The sequence below is a fragment of the Thermobia domestica genome, chromosome 16 (assembly GCF_964235325.1).
Source record: "Thermobia domestica chromosome 16, izTheDome1.hap1.1, whole genome shotgun sequence".
NCBI lineage: Eukaryota > Metazoa > Arthropoda > Insecta > Zygentoma > Lepismatidae > Thermobia > Thermobia domestica.
The window spans coordinates 34,379,248-34,401,431 of NC_137469.1; the positions used below are offsets into that span (position 1 = coordinate 34,379,248).

At 36.8% G+C, this 22,184-nt stretch overlaps 1 protein-coding gene across 1 annotated transcript in view; it reads right to left on the bottom strand.

The window, feature by feature from the left end:
- LOC145672988 (cytochrome P450 4C1-like) overlaps window positions 1–22,184 on the bottom strand; it is a 66,604-nt gene that overhangs the window by 29,898 nt on the left and 14,522 nt on the right. Inside the window, exons 2-6 of the mRNA XM_081742282.1 lie at window positions 17,327–17,433; window positions 14,320–14,410; window positions 6,857–7,042; window positions 4,170–4,239; window positions 181–307 (exon numbers count right to left, since the gene is read on the bottom strand). Coding sequence (XP_081598408.1) covers window positions 181–307; window positions 4,170–4,239; window positions 6,857–7,042; window positions 14,320–14,410; window positions 17,327–17,433 — 581 coding nt within the window. The remainder of the gene's footprint in view (window positions 1–180; window positions 308–4,169; window positions 4,240–6,856; window positions 7,043–14,319; window positions 14,411–17,326; window positions 17,434–22,184) is intronic.

Sequence of the window (22,184 nt, forward strand, 5' to 3'; positions counted from 1 at the left end):
GTAGGATCTTTCAAAAGGCAGAAATACTTATTATAATAATAATAATAATAATAATAATAATAATAATAATAATAATAATAATAATAATAATAATAATAATAATAATATCAAAAGACACTTTATTACAACTCGTTTCATCCAAGAGACTTAACTGTTAGACAAACAAATGAAATCACATGCCTTGTTTGTGAAACCATGAACGATATTCAGCATTTTGGTTTGCTCTCTTCCAGCAGGCGTGTAGCTGAACAGCCAATTAGGAAGCTGTAGAACGCTGAATTGGTGATCATGGATTATTTCACTTAATCTGAAAATAACAGATACAGAACATAGAATCACTATTACATTACACACAATAAATCACACTATTGGTGATTTCATCGAACTGTAAAGTGCTTATGTATCAAATGTTTCAGTTGAATACATGAAAATAGCTGCAACTAATTGAAAAAATATATATTGTTATAAGGAAAACATTCGCTCCAAGAAATAAATGAGCAAATGTAAGTAGAAATTAAGATTTATTTAGTTAAAGAAAACAATCTCATAAGGAAATACATAGGAATAATGATCCTACGCATTTCTTGTAACCAATTTCAATCTTTACCCTAGTAACAAAGATAACTTGGAAACCGCTTGCTGTAAGCTTGAAATGCAAGTCGCCCAAGCTTGCATCCAGCTTGGTTGGGAAACGTGCAAGCATGCCGCAAGTTGGATTCCAGTAACGAAATTACATGGAGGCAACCTTGCATTCAATGTTCCATTCAAGCTTGACGCAAGCGTTTTACAAGTCATGTCAAGTCAATAGCCAATGAACGATCAGTGATGCAATGACACTGCGAAGGGTCCAAAGCATCGCTTACAAGTACAACAAAAGGCAGATGGTATGAAAGAATGTGTTTCAAGTCCAAGTGTAGGAAGCGAAAAGCCAAGCATGCGCCAACTGGCCGAAAGCTACCCTATTTTTATAGGGTATGGACTCCTACGATGAACAACAAAAGCAAAGACGATACCAGGTTTACAATTAAGCTTCGTCACTGGAAACAAATTTTAGCGTTGATTTGCAACCTCTATTTCCAAACAGGAAATGTATCTGCTTGTTTGCAATAATCCGACCCTCTTCCTATTCTTTACATATCGGGTGAGCGATTAAGAAAATAAAGTTTGAAAAGATATAGGAACAACCTTCGTGGACAAGTGCTGTAACTTGAGCTTTCCGAGAAACGAAAAGGAATTCAGGGCAACCAAGAGTCGGAACCATATATAAATACTAGCCTAAGATTTTTTTCTGTTGTTAATGATGGATATTTGATAATCCGAGTTTGACTTCAAATGAAGATATATTTGTGCACCAAAAAGATACACGTTATGTTCACGAAATGATACGAGTCTTAGGCTCGTAAGTCTGTTCGCATAGAATGCGAAAAGACCTTATTATCTATAAGTGCTCCGACTTCTCATCACTAGTGTACAGAGAGTGCAATGGACCTCTACAAAATGAAGTGCAGACGCTGGGCTTGAAAAAATATAGGTGATTAAAAACTGGAATCTCACTACTGGACTGAGTGGCTAGCCTACAGCAGTAACCGTGAGTAGGAGGGCTGAGTTCCACAATGATTCTCTTCCTGCAATCTTAGTGCCAATACAATAAAAAGTCAGGGGGCCGCGGTGGCTCAGTGGTAGGGCGTTCACCTCTAGTGCATGGGGTTCCGGGTTCAAACCCTGCTCCCACCAAGTGAACTTTGTGGTGGACAAACACCGTATGCGTGGGTTTCCTCCCACTTTCTTCATTCCACCATTTCATTCATTTCTCATAATCACCGTCTCCTTTATCCTTACCGGCATAATCGTGGGACGTAAAACTCAGATTTAATTTCATTTTTACAATAAAAGTCAATTTAAAGAACCATTCGTATTCTTTCCGCTACGTTTAACTTCTGACTTGATACATGAAATCTCACAAGATCAATTTCACGCACATTTGCTGCCTTAATTATAAGCCTTGAGGGACGTACTCAGAGGGTGGGTTCTGGGGGGTCCGTATCCCCCTCCCCCGAAATTTGACTTTTGTGTAAATTTGGCCTAATTTTAGGGGCAAGTTTAGGAATTTTAATATAAAATACCCTCATATTGAATTTGGACCCCCCCCCCGAAATAAATTCCTGTGCACGCTACTGCCTTGGGTCTTTTACAACATTACAATTAAAATGTTATTTTTTCTATACTTAATTTTGCTCTACCAATCTAAAATTTAGCGCTAGGTTTACAACGATTCTTTGGAGTACTGACAGTTGGACGCAAATAATCGTTATAGGCAAGCTATTGCCAGTTTTAGACAACTGCAACACCCACCTCAAGATTCACGTTTATTTTACTGTATTTTATTGTTCTAAGGTCAGCTGTTAAGTTTAGAAATAATGGTGGTGTGCATAGTAAAAACAACTGATTTTATTTATTTATTTATTTATTTATTTAAGTTAGGAGAACTAGAATGTACACCCTGACCTATTTCAATCCCAAGAAATAAAGATAATTCTTTAGCATCAAAGGAAAGAAGTCTCAGTTCATGAAAATCAGAGTTTTCAAATAAATCTTACTATGAAATATTAAAACAAAAGATCGGGTAAATTTTCCCCTTTATCTTTTTACCGATTTCAATTTTAAGGAATGAGATGCATTGGGGAACGTCAATGCAACCGTATACCATTCATTATTTTATGAAAATCTGGTCATGTTTTCGGGGTAAGTTGTCATTATACATTTTTGTTAAGATAGTATTGATTGAACCTCTTCTCCCTAACTGATTATAATCCTAAACAATAAGGTAATTCTTAACCCTAAAATGAGATATACAGAGTGTTTCACAACTTTTTTTTTTAATTTTTATTTTACGAATGTTTACCGTCAAATACTGCCTTTAAGTCGGAAGTAATTTGCCCCTTATCCCTCAACGAGTCAAAATCCAAGCAATACGCTCCATTGGGAAAACTGAAGGATATCACATGTCATATTTCATGAACATTGGATAATTTTTTAAGGAAAAAATCATTAATATTTTTCTCTCTTAATAAGAAGTAAATTTAGCTCTTGTTCCGATTGCTTTCAACCTTGCAATTAAAAACAAGAAGAAGAAGAAGTCGCAAAGAAAACATACGCAACATTTCGTGAAAGTCGAATATTTTTTTATAAAATATAGAGAAACATATTTCTTTCGTGCCTTTCCGTCATTCATAATTAATTTCAAACCTACACAATAGGTGTGATTTCTCATATAAATTCCCCAAGCTGAATATCTCGAACAGTTCTCAACGTAAGGAGTTTTTGACCTGTTGTAATGAGCATGAATTGGTCCTTCAAATGACATGCTTATTTCTCTGCAGGCGAGTGCTTCTCCCAAACTTCCCTTGTCAGCTGGCTTCAGACCATCATATCCATTAAATAATACAATAAAACAATTAATATAAACAATGAAATGTGCAAAAATTGTACATATAACAGAAAAGACAATCCCTTTATAAACATCGAAGTGTATGTCCTTCCACTTAATGAGCAACTTTGTAACTTATAGGATGCCACATAGATTTGCTGTGATGATTACTAAATTAATCCCTACTAAATTAATTAATAATCATAAATTTAGTATGAGGGATTAATTCCTCTCTTTCCAAATACAGTTTCTCCCAGGCACGTGGCAGTCAGCACGCCGTCGTGGCAGTCAGCACCATCATATTTGCAACCAGCGATAGTCGTGGCAGTCAGCACCAATAATTGGCTGTGGCAGTCAGCACCTATGGCAATCAGCACCTATCCCTAATCAGGGCCGTGCCGTGGAAAATCAGCGCCCGGGGCGAGAGTATACGGCGGCGCCCCCATACATATATTCCAAGCAATTTTTCCTATCTTTTTTCCTTTTTTTCTCCCGAATTTCTCGCCCCCTTACTTCAGCGCCCGGGGCCGTCGCCCCGCTCGCCCCCCTCCACGGCATGGCCCTCTATTCTTATAGTTCAGCACATACTCCCCTTAAATTTACGAATGAATGGATTTATACTGGGGAATGAATACACACTGTATTTTTGAAAACAGTCAAGCGTAAACCCACAAAAAAAAAAAAAAAAAAAAAACTGTAGCATTACGTCACTACTACTCATTAATATGATTAATGGACTTACTTGTAAACTGCTTTTACGTAGTCCGAGTTTTCATTGTCTTGCGCATTAACAGACACTCCCATCACTGATTCTGAAATATAAATAATATGTAGGACATCAGAAACTAAATTTAAAAATACCTTAGAAATATTTTTATATTTCATTATTTTCTGAGCTTACTTATTAATTCCAGTAACGAAAATGATTGAGTTAGCGTTGGCTTTGAAAGTAGATCACACTTCATACAATGTTCGGCATATCTTTTTTTTTTTTTTTTTTTTTATAAGAAAATATCGGTCTTTTTGACATGAGCCGCGTATGTTGGGGCAATGCATTTTTCAACTTATTTTCTTTTTCGCAATTACCAATTTCAACGAAGCATGCCGACCTTTAACCTACGTAGGGAATACGAGGTGTTCTGCTAGGGTGTATGTATACTCAAATTTGGAATTGAACCCGGATATCTTCCGTCCTAAGTAAGACATCTTATTGTTCAATTATGGGAAATCTCAACCTCGGACTGACTATCCTTATAACAGTCCGTATAACAAGACACCTCAGCCTGTGAATAATGCTAATATTGAACTTCAAAATATTTGAGAGTTACAGATTGCATTAACATCCAGGTAAACATATTGTAATGAATAGTAGAGACGTTACACGGGTTACTTCTTTCCCTCACCTTTTTATTACAAATTTTCTATACAAGTGCTTTGTACACTATGCTAGAAGTAAGTAGTTTCCTCTAAGTGCGTAATAATCCTTTCTCTGTGAGGGTGGACCTCCTGCCCGTTAGCAGTCTGGAGGTGGGATGATGCCTCCTGCCCAGAGCAGCACGGAGACGAAAGGAACCCAGTGTTGCCAGGTCTCCTGATTTTCCAGGAGATTTCCTTGTTTTCCAAGTTATCTCCTGGTCTACTGATTTTTCAAAAAAAAAAGTTAAAGTTATCCTCGTTTTCTGCATCACCAAAAGCTCTATGAAAATGACTTCAGAAACACCCGGGAGTTCTTATCTATAGATGAAATGTATTTTGGAACAAAAGTTTCCCTATCCACGTCATCAAGAAATCTCCCAAATGATGGATTACGAGATTTTAAACTCAGGTGTCTTGAATTCTATAGTGAAGCAGTACATCAAATTTGAGAGAGATATGAGCTCTTTCGTGGCTAAGCGGTTAGCGTACACACCTTTGTCGTGTAAGTCCCGGGTTCAATTCCCGGAGGGAACTTACGTGGTTTTGATTCATGTTGATCAATAGGTCCAGGTCTCATATAGCCTTGCTGTTGAACGGGACGTTAAATTCAACTCAACTCGAGAGACATATGTATGTGCTTCATGATCCCGTCATGAAATATTTAGAGATAATCAGCCCATCAAATGTGGTAAATAAATCGGCACAATCATTTGCTCCTCTCGTAGCTGACTTTCCTAACATTATAGAACAGAGTAAATTGCAACAAGTACACACAGAGTGGCGCTTATTGCGAAACACAGATTTGAAAACTGAAAATGATGTTTCTGTTCAATATTTATGGATGTTCGTCAATAATAATAATAATAATAATAATAATAATAATAATAATAATAATAATAATAATAATAATAATAATAATAATAATAATAATAATAATAATAAAAGATAACCGAGTAATATTTCCGAATTTATCCACATATGTAATGCCTCTGCTCTGCCTTCTTCACTCAAGTATCGCTGTAGAAAGCGGGTTTTCTACCGGAAATTTGATTAAGACATAACAAATAGACTTGATACCCAAATTTTGCAAGGATTGCTTCATACAAAAAGGCTCACTTCCAACACCTCATACTATGGATTCGCTGTGGATCGCTCTCTCCCCAGCGAAGTCAATGTTGACATGTACGCAGATAAAGAAGATTAGCCTTTTATTGGTAAGTATAATCATAAGTGGATTTACTGTTTGCCTTGTAAAAGGATAATCATCCTAATCAACACCTTCAGATAGTAAGTTGTGTCTCCTGGATTTTGGGTGAAAGTTTTCCTGATTTTTCGAGAAATTGGTTGGCAGCACTGAAGGAACCTTCTGCTTAGTGCAGTGCGGAGGTGAGATGATGTCTAGTGCCCCGTGAAGCACGGAGATGGGTTGGTGTCTCCTGTCCAGTGCAGTGCGGAGACGAAAGGAACCTCCTTCCCGTAGCAGCGTGGAAGTAGGTAATATCTCCTGCCCAGTGTAGCACGGAGATAGGATAGAAACCTCTTGCCCAGAGCAGCGCAGATGTAAAGTTAGGGAGTCTCCCAGAGCAGCTCGAAGAAAAACGTAAGAATGATCAGCTGGAAGCGTCTTCTGTCTCTCTCTGGCTGCTTGACGATCCTCGTGGAGAATAACATGTTGTTGTTAACAAATATCAGGGGATATTGTAATATTTAACTAAACCTAATCTTTATTATAAAACAAGACGCTTCACTCTATTAGTCTATTAATATCTAATAGTTGTCGCAAATTGTGCTGCCTCCTACCTAATTCTAAGAGATGTCGCTTGCGTGCAAGCATTTTGTAGGTTAACCTAAATTTTGATGGGGACAACTAGTTTTTAATTAAACAATAACTCTTATTTCTCATTCCGAATACCGGAACAATCCGATTTTTCATTTTAATGTAAAAAAGAGCATTGTGAACTACTTTCGCATATACTGAAATCAAAGTCCTGTTATCTAAATATATAAACTCACCACATATAATATCCAGTGTGCAGAGGGTTATATATGGGAAAATGTTGAAGGGTGATCCTCCAACATTTGTTTGCAACTTGTGCACCAAAACTTTACTTCTAGCATTGAACACAGGAACGAAGTTCTCCAGGATTTTAAAATGGAAGGCAGGAGTAATCAATTTTCGATGCAGCTGCCATTTTTCTCCTGTAAATAAAATAAAATAAAAATATTTTATGGAATTTAGGATGCCCTCATAAATCATTAAATTGATACAGAGTAGATAAGAATATTGTAAACACAGAAACCAGAAAATGAGACAATCATTCGATGCATGCATAATTGTTTCTTCTACTTTAAAACTTATTTTCTTTCTTTGCTTCTAAGAAACAAAATATCCATACATATCCATCCAATGGGAACCCAAAGTCAAATTAATCATAGGAGATTTTGCTCTTGGCTTTAAGCTGTAAACTTAATCTTGGAAAATAAGTATTAAGCAACCAAATTCGATTTCATATTTTACTTTCCCAGAAACTAGAGTTGACACACGGCATAAACCTTGCAGTGACAACAAAACTAATCGAATACAATGTTTCTCAAGAGGCAACATAAACGAGGTCATGAGACAACGGCATTAAAGTTACAGGGGGTTTTGCTAAAAACTATTCTAGAGGACAGTTTGTAGTAGATCACGAACAGAAATACTAGCTTCATTATCGCATATCGGACTCAGTGTTATTGGGTTGTTATTATAATAGAGACTTCTTCTGATACAAAACTACAAGTCAAATCAAACCCTCTTCAACTGACTGAAGTGGAAAATACCTAGATCTTTGAACCGACCGATTCTGTGTTCGATCCCAGGAAGACTCCAAAAACACTGATGCTGCCAGCACAACACCGAGCACGATGAGCCGAACAGCGAGATTCCTGATCACTGCTGCGAGTACGAAGTTACTCCATTTTTCCGTGATAAGAAGATCGCACCTTTAGTGCCTACATCTATCACTAGCAGACATTTTGGCAAGATGGAAGACAGCAGCAATTATACGTGAGTGTCATTTCTCTCCTGTATGAAAAACTTCTAACAGTTTTATTGTGGATAATGGAACCAGCAACACCCGAACTTTCCCTGCTGAACATTATAAGTGGAACAGTAACGTGACTAAACATTGATGCTATTACTTTATTATTTGACTTCTGGTGAAAATGTTAGGAAAATGGAATTTGTTGGCTCTTGGCTCTATTTTTGAACGTTAAGATCCATCAGTACCAAACTCTAATTTTTAAGCTTTATCCAAAACTAGGCTTTCATCCTTCGCACATTTTTGGACCAGTTTATGGGTATTTGTTACGCTTTACAAACGTACGTCTTGTGTTCTAAGTTATTTAACGACTCCATAAACTGTTCGATAATCACCTTTAAGACACCAATTGTCGCTACTTTTGATAGTATGAGAAATACATCGAATGCGTGGCTAATTTCCCTTTTGTACAGACAGAAAAGCAAGTCAGGCAACAGTGCAACAAAATGCAATATATTTAACAGGGGCACGGCGGCTCAGTGCAAGAGAGCTCACCTCTGGTGCAAGGGGGGGTCCATGGATCGATCCTAGGCCATATGAGTTTGTTGTGAGTAACATCTTGTCTGTGAGTTTTTTCAGAGCTCTCTCGTTTCCTCTCACATTTTCATTCCATCAATGCACTTCATAAACTTTCTTTTTTATGAGCCATTCGTCTTCTTTAGCCTACTGAGGGTAAAAATTGGAATGTAAAACGGAAAGAATTCAAAATTTTTATTTCTTAACACATATATCTTCATTGTGAAATACATTATTTGTCAATTTTGTTAAGTTGGCCTCTATATTTCTTTGCTTTTTTTTTCTTTCTTTTATTGTGCTCACTTAACGATTCCTTAACCAGGAAAGAAAAATAATAATCATCGATCATCTTGAGATAATAATAATAGGCTAACAATGTGTTGCTGTGCATCAAAACGGTTAGTGCGAATGTCCCTATTCCATTACAATTATATGGGCGCATGAGAGGATGATTCAAATTAACAAAAGAAAAAATTGGTTACTTACCAATGGATCCTCCGTTGGAAAGCCTAAATATTTTTTAGACGTTTCGGAACTCAAAGCTGGTTCCGTCCTCAGTGGCAAGGTGAAAAGGGTTAAAACGGATAGGAGATAAAAGGTGTAAAACAAGGAATATATACCACTAAATGAATAAATGTAACGTAAAGAGTAGATTCTGAAATGTGACGAGCAGAGTGACGTGCAGAAGGAGTGATGAATCGAAGATAGCGCGGTGTCCAGGTTACATCACTATTGCCAGACTCCAAATATGCATCAAAGGTAGGTAACCAAATTCTATCAATGTTGCCAGTAGCTAGATTCAAAGCGGTTCTTTAATCTCCTGTTGTTTCTTTGTTTTTGCTGACCCTATTACATTAACCTGTTTTATATTATGTGTATGTTGTTTCAAATGAAGTGCCAATCCCGGTATGCCCCCTTCTTGTGGCTTTTTTGGTTGTCTAGTATGTTCCTTAATTCGAGTATTAATATTGCGTTACGTTTGGCCTATATGAGAAGTCATATTCCCATTTCATGTTCGATGCAATTGTGAGGCAATTGGAAACCAACTGTACTTTGAATTAAGAGAAAACTTCGGCCTGCAAAGCCAGAAACAACTTCCATAGATGTGCTGATCTTCCATCACTCATATAAAAAAGCCTTTTCCTAACACTATAACCCCCCATGCAAAATAAAGCCAAGAGTTTATTATTATTATTATTATTATTATTATTATTATTATTATTATTATTATTATTATTATTATTATTATTATTATTATTATTATTATTATTATTAAAAATAATTAATATGTTTCTCACAACAAATTTGGAATATTATGAACAGGGCAAGAAAATAGGGCAATACAACCGACCACTATTATACACTGCATTTATACAGGCTGAGAGTATAAAGTGTTACGAAACGTAAACCAGGTGTGAACGTCCACTACCAACCTGAAACAAGCATAAGTAATGCATAGAAAGCAATTTCACCTATTTCCACTGCGAAACGACTAATTTTCATGTAATAGTGATCCAAGTCACGTTTTCTCACAGTGTCTTAGTTATATGTATGACTTTCACGTCCCTTGTGCACTTCTTTATCACGTCAAAACATTCTTGCAATGAAAGCATTGGTGATATCTTGGAAAGAATATTCAATTTTATATAGACAGTATGAATGAGGATCTGCAAAGTTTGCGGAGACACTAGGCGCCTTACACACATACACACACAAAAAAAAATTTCAATATATTCCACATTTCCATACATGTCCAATGCAATTCATATCTGGTGACAAGGGGCCAATTCATGTGGCAAATATTATGCAGATGCAGAAAATTCTGTGCCAATGCTCCACGACATGGGAGTTCATTAATCAGTGGTCGAAGTGAGGCGGTATGCAGTTGTATGCCGTACCGCCTCTGGATTTTCCGTCATGAAAGCATACCGCCTCTGGCTTTTCAGTGATCAAGACATACCGTTACTGGAAAGTAGATGCTAAATACTTTTTAATAAATCCATTTTTATACACAGTAATTTACGAATAGCATTGCACATAAAAAGATTTTATTTCTCATGTAGGAATAATTTCTAAGTTGACAACACCGACATTTTTGTTATCTTTTTACTACCTTTTGTTTGTAAAATGAAGTGTCTTCAAAGAAGTTAATCTATTATAGTTTGATGTGCATATTGAATTCTTTCTTTCTTATGTATGGTGTGTCTTCTTGTCTTAAAGCATATAAATGCCGTGTTTTGAGTGAGGCCCGGACGAAATCCAAGCGGACAAAATCCAAGCTAAATTCTGGCAAGGCGGACAAAATCCAAGGAACAGTATCATGTGTGTAGCTGTGATATGTGTCTGTGAACACCCTAATTAAATTGTGTGTTTGTTTCTTTTTTCAATTGTCATGCATTCTAAAGTTTTATCTGTAATTCTTGAATTTATTGAAATAACATTTCATTTGCTTTTAAAGAACTGAAAATCCAATAAAACATGTAAGATTGTCACAGTAAGAGTGCAAATGAGCTTTAATTATCATAATATCCATATGAAAGTATGTAAAAGTATGTATGTACAAGTACATTGTAAAGGTATGTATTTTCATCTCATTTTTATTATATATAATACATTTAAGACGTGCAGTATATAGTAAGACCATTCATTGGAGTATTTTAATTTCATCCTTATGAGGTGGCATACAGAAGTCTTGATTTGTTTGTTGGTAGTGTTTTAGGAATATTTAAGAAAAAATAATCCTGATATACTGATCAAATTTTAGGTCAGAAATGATCAAAACGTTAAATATGTACGGTAGTTGTAGATTTTTTTTTTTTTTTTTTTTTTAGTACTCGAGTTTCTCGTATATATTCTAAATGAGTAAAATATATATAGCTATCAAGATCAAAATTTGGTAATGATACAATGTTTTTTTTTTTTCGTTGCCATCCACCATTTATTATGTTTAAATGCTAGTTAAGTGTGATTTTCTAATAATGTAATAATGTGCGAATTAAATAATGTAAAAGTGTTTCTAGAAAATCGATATGTGAAAATGTGTCTAGACAAACTAAATTAAATGTATATGTTATTGGTTATTTTGACAAGTGTAACTGATGTAAATACTTTGAGGGTAGAGAAGTAAATTTGTTTTTTATCTAATTATATCTTTTTTAATTTTCTACTTTAATTCTCTTGAATAGAATAGAATTAAGTGTACTCTTTTAAGGACTGGTCTGCTTTGCTGTTATTTGTTTTCTGATTTAGCAAGTCAGTGCTTTCATTTTCTGATTGATTTATGTGAGTATACTCTTTTTAGTCCAAATATTTCTGATCATCCTAAATTGGATCTACCTGGGCATGTTCTAGCAGTAGCGAGAATATTTTATGAGTAAAGCTCATCTGTACTCTTACTGTGACAATCTTACATGTTTTATTGGATTTTCAGTTCTTTAAAAATATGAAATGTTATTTCAATAAATTCAAGAATTACAGATAAAACTTTAGAATGCATGACAATTGGAGAAAGAAACAAAAATACAATTTAATTAGGGTGTTCACAGACACATATCACAGCTACACACATGATACTGTTCCTTGGATTTTGTCCGCCTTGCCAGAATTTAGCTTGGATTTTGTTCGCTTGGATATTGTCCTATACTCGTTTTGAGTATGGGCGGATCTTCTGGAGGGTTTGGAATACGCCTCAGTCGAGTGGGGGCCTGGCAGTTATTCTGCAGGAAATTGTTAATATAAAAACTAGGTTTTTGAGTATTTTCGTGAATAATTCACACTATAAGGCAACATAATGGAATATTTTTTTTCAGAGTTGTTGGCGGGGGATCAGTCTCTCCATGTCGCTTCCTCCCGTAAGTACAGAGAAACACTCGAATGGCTTTTAGTCAGTATGTAAATTGAAATGCAATCTTTTAGGCAACATACCCTCACTGTATCTTAACATTTAGATAGGCAGTATGTCGAGTGAAAATCGAAATAAAACATACCCCCTCTGCTTCTTTCCATTTCAAACACTGTTCATTATCGTCCACAAGCACAACATTGGTTGCGAAATAGTTGGACGAAGGGCTGAAAGATATCCCCCACATAATTCTGGGCAATTTATCTCTCTCATACATTAACATTCGATCAGCAATATCCACCGTTCATATGTGATTCCCGTCCAAAACATGACTCCACCATTTCCAAGGACTTCTTGCATATACTGATACCTCCCACTTCGACGTTTTTGTAGCCAAAACGTATCAGGGCGCAATGCTATGCACGTTTAATCGGGAGAAACCATTACGTCATTCTTACAAATATAACCTAAGATTCAGGACCCATCCGCATCGCTCTACCTGATGCCGAATTCGTAGGGGCACACTTCACACTAATCTGCGGGGTCTTAAATGTATGTACATACACTATTTAACCGATTGCAAACTATTTGGGTTTGGACACGGATGCCAAGTTTCATTAATTTATATGTCATTTCGAAATTCGCGGACAGTCGACTACTTATTCTGAGGACACACAGGTTTTGTTGTGTTGTTGCTTTAGGTGACTGTTCCTCTATTCTTCGATTGATCATATAACTATTGGTCTCCCTAAACCATTTCAGCGCTTTAAAGATAACTCTTTGTGTAACCCCAAGGCACGCTAACTCTGCCTACGTATGATCTCCTTCCACCAAGCCAATATTAGTACTTTGGTTTGATCAAAATGTAAAGACGACAATGTGAACTGTTGTTCGACCCAATGGCATGAACGGTTGTTCGTCCCAATGGCATGAACGGTTGTTCGTCCCAATGGCATGAACTGTTGTTCGTCCCAATGGCATGAACGGTTGTTCGTCCCAATGGCACGAGTGCAAAGATGTGAGAAACCGAGCAGAGGCAGCAATACACACTGATACCAAATCGTTCCCAGAATGCAACGAAAGCGACTCGGCGACACTACCAGCTAGAGTTGTAACTAACTGCATCGTCTGCTATTGGCAGTAACTAAGTGTATCATTGGATAATTCTATCAAACTCGCGCGCTCTGAATGATTTAATTCGTTCTTGCCTTTAGTAGTTCGTAGTACCCAACTTCCTTGAGTGGCGGCGCCACAGTCTCCACATTTCAGCGGGAAGAGCAGCTGTAACCTCTTATACTCTATGGCAATACATGTTGCCTTGAAAGTAAACAACACATAATAGATGCCCGCTAGGTGTTCTGGGCTTACGCCGATATAACAGTACCTATTATATACCTTGCCCAATATAACCACATTCCAAACTCTTTGTGGGAAGTGTATTATCACTATTGAAAGAAAATATTGTTTTCATTCAGCTAATAAAAAGTCATATTCTGCATAAAATGTTCAAAATCTACCTTCAGACTATCTGGTCTATGAAGTACAAAAAGTATTTACTATATTTTGGTAGTAAAATACGATATACAATATTCATACTTTTCGTGTGTGTATGTTCAACTTGATTAAAATTTTTTAACATTCATTTGTATATTTTGTTGTTGCTGATTGTGGACATTTAATCCTCCCCCAAGTGCGTTTGCGAACGTCAATCTAGTAAACTACCTAGGTAGGTTTCTACAAGTTCACTAGATCTGTTTTCTTAATTAACTATAAAAATAAACTGAATATAAATTACTACCGGTACGCTTGTATAAATAGACCTCTTATTAGATATGCTTCAATATAGTAGAAGAACTTATTTTTAAAACTTTTGCAACTCATATTATTTTGACATCTTAATTTACTAGCGGTATGCTATATCGGTTCATATAATTCCAATTAGATTACTGCCTACTTCAGATTACAGTAAAGTGAAATACAATAGACAGTGACACAAAATTATTATTTTCATATCAATGACTTATGAAAGTATGTTTTACCTGTGCTAGTAAGCAACCCTGTTCCAAGCCACGGATGCATATATTGATAATCGACAGGCTTATCTATATACTTTGCACTGCCAAGTATGATCTATAAAATTTTAAAAGATAAAGAAACAATTAATTTAATTGGTAAAAATAAAATAGTAATTTTTGAATGAATATAGGTTTCTATGTGGTAAAAACAACAATATTACTTCAATACCTCGAGCTTATAATAACTATACTATGCGGCATAATAGCTATACTATGTGGAAGCTGAATTGACGTCTGGCATGAACCAATGAACCTGCGAATCGTTATTGCTAAATCTCCGGTCATAGATTTGCGTTCAGCTCAGTAAGAACGTACAGGGTGTCAGCGGAAGCTGACTCACGCATCATAGCGTTGGCAATGTCGCTATAAACGGATTAGTCGACATGAGAACAGCGCTCAAGGTCAAACACCAACTCGACTGCCGTGCACAGTAGGAGTTATCTCGAGTAACACTATAAAAAAATCGAATAACCTTTTTTCAAATATTTATACATATATCGTAGGAACATACTATGTTCGAGGGTTTCATCACAATAAATCTGTTCGAAACAACTTAATTGAAGAAACAAATAATTATTGATATAAACATCAGTATGAAAAATTAACTGCTGAACTGCAAACAAAACAATGTCGTGAATAACTGTCTATCGAATTTGTCGGTCGAAGACCGATTTAGTCTTTGTAATTTTATACATCAAATGGAATAATACTGAACAACCAGCCTCAGAATTTGTTGACCCGAGATTTATTTAATCCATAAAATGTAATCTAATACATCAAACGGAACAACAGCTAAACAATTTGTCTCTGAAGCTGTTGGTCCAAGACCGATTCAGTCCATAAAATGTAATTTAACAGAGGAAGCGGATCATCATAATGAACAATTCGCCTCCGAACTTAACTCGAGACTGACTTAGTCCGTAAAATCGTACACTGTAGGACAGACATTTGTATGATCATGATGTTACAACTATTCTAAGATTTTGTTGTTCGAATAATTGGACCAAAATTATTTTACCAATTATTCGGAAAATAGATATTAGTCTTGAATCGCTAACTATAGAAGTATTATTTATTTAGTAATTTTGCATATTTTAAACGCAGATGTTAAGCTATCGATTTTATGTAATGGCAACAGAGCATGAATATGCATAGTTATGGATTATTTGCTTTAACTTACAAGTCATACTATTTGCTTACTTGTCGTCACAGGCTATGATTTGCAGATTTTATGAATTTATTAACATTCTTTCTATCTTTCTTGGTCATAAATTCTTTAAAAGAAACATTTTTTTCTGAAAGCTTGAATGGCATTATATCCGTCCTTAAATCATTTTTTTAAACTTAACATCGCATGATTATGCTCTTTAGGCTAAACGAGACATGAGTAATGAAGATAATTATGAAATAATTAGTGGGATGACAATGTGAGAGGAAACGGAAGAACACAGAGAAAACTCACGGAAATTATGTTGCCTACCACGAATTCATATGGTTTGCGATCGAATTAGAGACATCTTACACCACATTTAAGTTAAGTGCTTTAACACGGAGCCATCGTATTTCCCGTACTTACATCAGGTTTTAAAGAAGGATTACAAATTTAATTCAAGTCCCGAGCCGAGTCCGAAATATGTTTTAGCATTTAGGCCCGAGCCCGGCACGAGCTCGCATGATAGTCAAATAAGCCCGAAATAAGTCCGAATTACAGAAACTTAATAATTAACGCAAAATTGTATTTTTATTTACAGCAATTAAAGATTTAATTTTGCAGTTGTGCTTTAAAAGTTCTCTAGAAAGAACGGTGCATATATATCATTGTAGAGTATATTTGCAAAGTGAGGCCCGAAAAGGCCCGAGAAATATGGTTGTATATTTAAAAATCTACGGCCCGAGCCCGACCTGGGAACGAAGTTATATATCCTTTGTAGGTCCGAGCCCGTGCAGACATCTAACCAGGGTAATCATCTAACAATGGAATAACAGAAACAAAATCAACTTCAGAAATACGAGTAAGACTACCCAAGAATAAACGGAATTTCCACTCTGACTATAAAGAAATGTTTCGTTGGCCCACAGACTGATTGTTGCACCGAATTCACACAGGTGTGGCGGTATGTATTGTTACTGATTGCGCACTTCACTATGCCAGCTCACGAGAAATTCTGCTCGCAAATGGATAACTTGCAATACTATATTAAAATTTTTACAGTCTTATAAGGATGCCAATGGGACAAAGTGGACATAGTTGGTGACAAAAGTTCTTTTCGTTTGATGAAATTAATTTCGTAAATAACTTCAGAATGGAAGGACAATTTGAATACAGTTTTCAGTAAATGAAAAAGAATGTAATTTTCTGTACCTTCTAGGCATACCACCTTTATTCCCAAAATATATTTTACCAAACGGAAAGAACTTCCGTCGCTTACTGCTTACCACTTGCCTGACCACACCTAGAGTGAAGGGAAGGATCATATCACAAAACTAGTAGCAACTCAGAAAAAATATTCAGAAAGCGGGGAAAATGAAACCATTGCCTTTTGTCTGTGGAGGGTTATTACCTACAAAGGTAAGGCATTTGATCGAAAAGGACGGCAGTAAACTATCGCAAGACGATTTTTCGCACGTGATGTCTCATACCTCGATGCAGTTTAAAAGCACTTTTCACGCACGGTGAGTACGGTATGTGGTCTGCTTACTTTTTAAAAATTCTGGACAAATGAGAAGCAATAATGAGTTCTTCGAAATTTCACCAAAATTTGTCTGCAGCGCTGTTGTATATAAGATAGGCCAGGTTAGTTTTGGAGAGGATCTGGACCCCCCCGAGCTCATAGCTGATTGCGCCACTGATCATACGTCGAAACGACTCTGCATAAGGCCCTATGCATTTATGTACCAACTCAATACGAGACTGGTAATTTGGAAAAATAGAGCTTTGGAAGATTCAACAAAACCTTACTTATTTACTTACTTCAATATCATCTGGAGAATCCAATAATACATATGGAAGAGAACCAAACCAAATCAAGCAAATTGGTGAGTACTCTGTGGTAAACTGACAAACACGTTGAAATACTTCTGCAAAGACAAAAACAATATATAAATTGCATTTTGTTATAAAATTGTACGTAATTTGAAGTAAACTATACAAGGCAAGCTTTAAAAGAGTAGAGTAGAGTAGCGTAGGGTAGCGCAGATATTGATGTTGATTTTGAGTTTAACCCTAGATTAGGCGCGTGGCTGACAGGTGTCCCCCAGTGATTTTTGTCTCACGCTGGCAACACTTTGTGTCGGTGTTTCGGAGTCGCACATTTCAGTAGCTGTTGGTGTTTGATGTGGCGGCAGTAGCATACTTCTGTTCCCTGTCTACAGTTTGTAAAAAATAAATTATTTCTGCAGCAGTATGTTTTAATGTGTCACCTACGCGCCTAATCGTGCAACAAAATCATACGCGCCTAACGCAGGGTTTACGTTCCTTTCAGCAGCGAAGCTATATGAGACGGAATCTACTGATTAATGTGGAATTCGAACCACATGAGCTCCCGCGGCAAAGGCGCGCACATTAAACGCTTAGCAACGAAGGAACTCAAGGGTATGGCACAGGCACGTAGCCAAGGGGTGGGTCCGGGGGGTCCGGACCCCCTCCTTCAGAACCAGAAATGTAAAAAAAAATAAGGAAGGATGAAAGAAAAAGAAACGAGAAAAAAAGAATCAGGGTTGAAAATATAAAGCTACAGCAAGCGTTTGGTTGCTCTTTCTTATGAGGAGCTTTGTATGGAGAAAACTGGGAGGGGATCAAGTTAAAAATGGATATTATTGTAACGGAGCATTCCGAATTCCATCTAGCTCCATGCTAATCCTATGGACTACAAATGACGATCGATAAACCGGTTCAATCAGATAGACTGTCAGAAGAACTTAAAAAACTCGGAAGATTATACATTTTTCAATACTATTGTTTATTTTCTTTTACTCGAGATTCTTCATAGTTCGTTATTAAAATAAACAGATATCCTCATTTTATTGTCCTAACAAACCAATATGGGTAATTAGCAGTAAAATAGTTTAGATTGATCGAGCCACTGGTGTGTAACCAGAGTATTTCATGCCATGCCCCCCCCCCCATTACGAAATCGTGGCTAAACGAACCAATATATGTTTGCAGTAAAATAGTTTAGAATGATGGAGTCCCTGGTGTGACTACCGCAAAACTTCGTCACGGACCCCCCCTATTACGAAATCCTGGCTACGTGCCTGTATGGCAGAGTAGAGTACAGTAGGAAGAAGTAGAATAGAGTAGGGTCAGGTTAGCTTAAGTTTAGGGAAGTTTGAACCCATTTTGTAAATAATAATAATAATAATAATAATAATAATAATAATAATAATAATAATAATAATAATAATAATAATAATAATAATAATAATCGAATGTTATTTCTGGTGGCTTCCTAAGGAAATGAGTAGGAGCGGGTATTGTAAAACTCACCCGTAATTTATTTCCCTATTAACATATACAGTAGGCCCAAAAGTGACACGTGATGGGCTAGTCTTCGTTGTAGTCTAATTGGCCGCTTTCCGGAGCAACTGCCAGCATAATCCCTATGAATTTTTCAAGTTACTGAATATCGTTAATTATGGCAGCCATCAAACATATTCACAGTGATATACATCAACTATAAACAAATTATACTATTATTGAAATGTTATACTGCTTTGTAAAAAATTGTCTACTTTTTGTATGCGTAAAAAAACTTCCCAATTCCTGTCTACTTCTCCTGACAAACAGATCTTAGTTCTTGTTTTGAAGAAAGCATTAATATAATATTATTAAAACCACGTGTAAACATGTTATTAACATTTGGACAATTGCTTGATCTCAAATGTTTGTGTGGGTGCTGTTTCAGTCTACATTAGAAATTCAAACACTGAAAAAGAAAAAAAAAAACTTTAGATGCTTCCTCAAATTTGCGGACGAAATCATGGCTATTGATAAATATTTCCCACCGGAGCACTTCAGACACTTTACTTTTAAATTCTGTCTATCGTCCTCGGCTTTCAAGAAAAAGTACTTTTTTTTAAAAATGTTCGAACGGTAAAATATTTTTGTTTTCCATCTTTATATAAAGATAACCAAGAAAGTTCTGTCACTTTTTGTGGAGGTCTGTGTTCAATTGCCCCTCATACCGTGAGTTGAATGCGAATGGAGATAAGCGAAGGTCAGTTGTTGGTGTGGGTATATCCAACATACTACCTGGTTCAGTTACACTGTCAACTTGCGTAAGGACAGAATGAACATGGGAACTCCACAGAGCGTCATAAGGGTGTGTATGCTATAGGAGTTCAAACTGGGGTCAAATGCCGCTGCAATGGGGTGGAAGATATGTCAGGCCTTTGGTGAGAGTGTCGTGACTACGGAGACAGTGCAGCGCTCGTTTAACAAGCTTAAGGGCGGTGACGAAACACTCGAAGACGCACTACGTGCCGGAAGACCAACACATGTACAAAATGAAGATCTGCAGGCAACAATTGAGGCGAACAGTGCCCAGACATCTGACGAACTGGGACTATTATTCAATGTGAATGGAGAAACCATTCGGCAGCACCTCCATCAACTTGGGAAGCACTACAAGTTGGGTCGATGGGTCCCACATGATTTGACTCCGGATCAGAAGGCAACGCGAGCAGACACCTGTGTTTCTTTTCTGTCTCGTCGGAGGAAGGAGCCATTTCTGGACAGAGTGTTGACATATGATGTGAATTGGGTCCTGTACGAAGCTCCACAGCGTCGTCATCATTGGTTAGCATTCCGTGAACCGGTTCCAAAATAGCCAAAACCAGCAGTACACCGAAAGAAGGTCCTCCTGTGTGTTTGGTTGACTGCTCGCCGCATCGTGCATCGGAAACTGCTACCAGCTGATCAGAGCATACATGCAACTGTGTGCTGTCAGCAGTTGAGCCGTGTTCAAGAAAAAGTCAAAACTCTGGATCGCACTTCTGAATCGCAAAGGGGTCCTCCTGTTACAGGACAACGCTAAGCCCTACGTGGCTGGGATGATCCAGGACAGCATTCTACGCCTTGGATGGGAAACACTATTTCATCCGCCATACTCTTCGGACATTGCACCGTCCGATTATCACCTGTTCCATTCCTTGGACGCCAGTTCAAATCCCTAGTAGAGATGCCAAATGCACTTGATACCTTCTTCGCTTCACGGCCCACCACGTTCTACCGCGATGGAATTAATGGCCTTCCAGAACGTTGGCAGAAGGTCGTCGATGCTGATGGGGACTATTTTTGATCTTCCAGTTACGTCTTAGGTGACATATCGATGTTCGGATGTGCTGGGTGAAAAAGCGACAGAACTTCCTTGGTTACCTTTACATTTAGAAAGTTTTTCCGTAAGTAAATACGGACCCTTAACTTGATAGCCTGTAGCTTCCTCTTCTTTTGTTGGCTCAGGAAATTCTTCTTCATTGACTTACTTTATGAATCCTCCTGTGTGTATATATTGGCTTTTCAATTGTGTTGGGTTTCACTTTATGTCTGGGCCTTCCAAATGTATGTAGATAATTACGTATATTGACTTTTCTCAAGTGATATTGGCTTTTCTCATGCAATATTGCGTTTCTCATGTATATATTGGCTTTTCTCTCGTGTATATTGGCTTTTCGGGTGTCTATATTGCCTTTTCTTCGCATGTGTATTGGCTTCACTCTATGTGTGAGTCTTCCACCTGTGTGTAAATAATTATTCTAGTAATATGCTTAAGTTTAAGGTAGATAGTTACACACGTTGCACATCCATTTATATGTAACAATAAATATAGAGAACAAGTACTTTTATTTATAGTATCTATTAACAACACGTTTCACATCCATTTAATGTAACAATAAATATAGAAAACAAGTACTTTTATTTATAGTATCTATTAACAACACGTTTCACATCCATTTATATGTAACAATAAATATAGAGAACAAGTACTTTTATTTATAATATCTATTAACAATGGTATTCTATATAATTCCCAGAGTTCCTCCGTCGTTAAGCGGTTAGTGTACGCGCCTTTGGCGTGGGAGACCCGGGTTCGATTTCCGGCGGGAGCTCATGTGGTTCGGATTCCACGTTAATCAGTAGGTCCACGTCTCATATAGCCTCGCTGCTGAAAGGAACGCTAAAGAAAAATCACCTCAACTCAACTGTATATAATTCCCTTCTCGTTTTGTAACATGTGTTCACAAGAATAGTCTTTTGGCTTTCTCTTACGCAAAGTCCTCAATCATTTTTTTCATAAGATGTTGATTGAGCAACCTTGTTACCTATAACTAATGTTGCCAAATCTCAGAGCGTTTCGTGTCCCATGGATGAACATAAGTATGTTTTAATGAGTTTTAGTTTGCTGAAACTTCTTTCACAAGTCGCCACACCGCATGGGGAAAAGAAAAATTCTCTAAGAGTCACTGAGACGTTTGGACAGACACTTCGAAGGCCATTTTCGGTAATCATGTCGAGTATGTTCCTTGGGGTGGACTTCTTGAGGTCCGGCAAGAATACAACAGCCTGGACTCTCAATTTCTACACATAATTCTATAGCATTCAAATCGTCTTGGTATTTCAAAGCGAGATCCGAGCACGACTTTTTCAGGTCCTCTTAGTGATGGATAATTCCATGAAATTTTTAAAATTGAAATATTTCATTGAAATTTTAGAAAAAATATTTTTTTCGTTTCTATGATTGTTTAATACAGATACAACACTAGTATTGTGGAAATAAAAATCGCAGTTATTACAGTGAATACAGTCTCTCTCTCTCTTTTTTTTTTTTTTT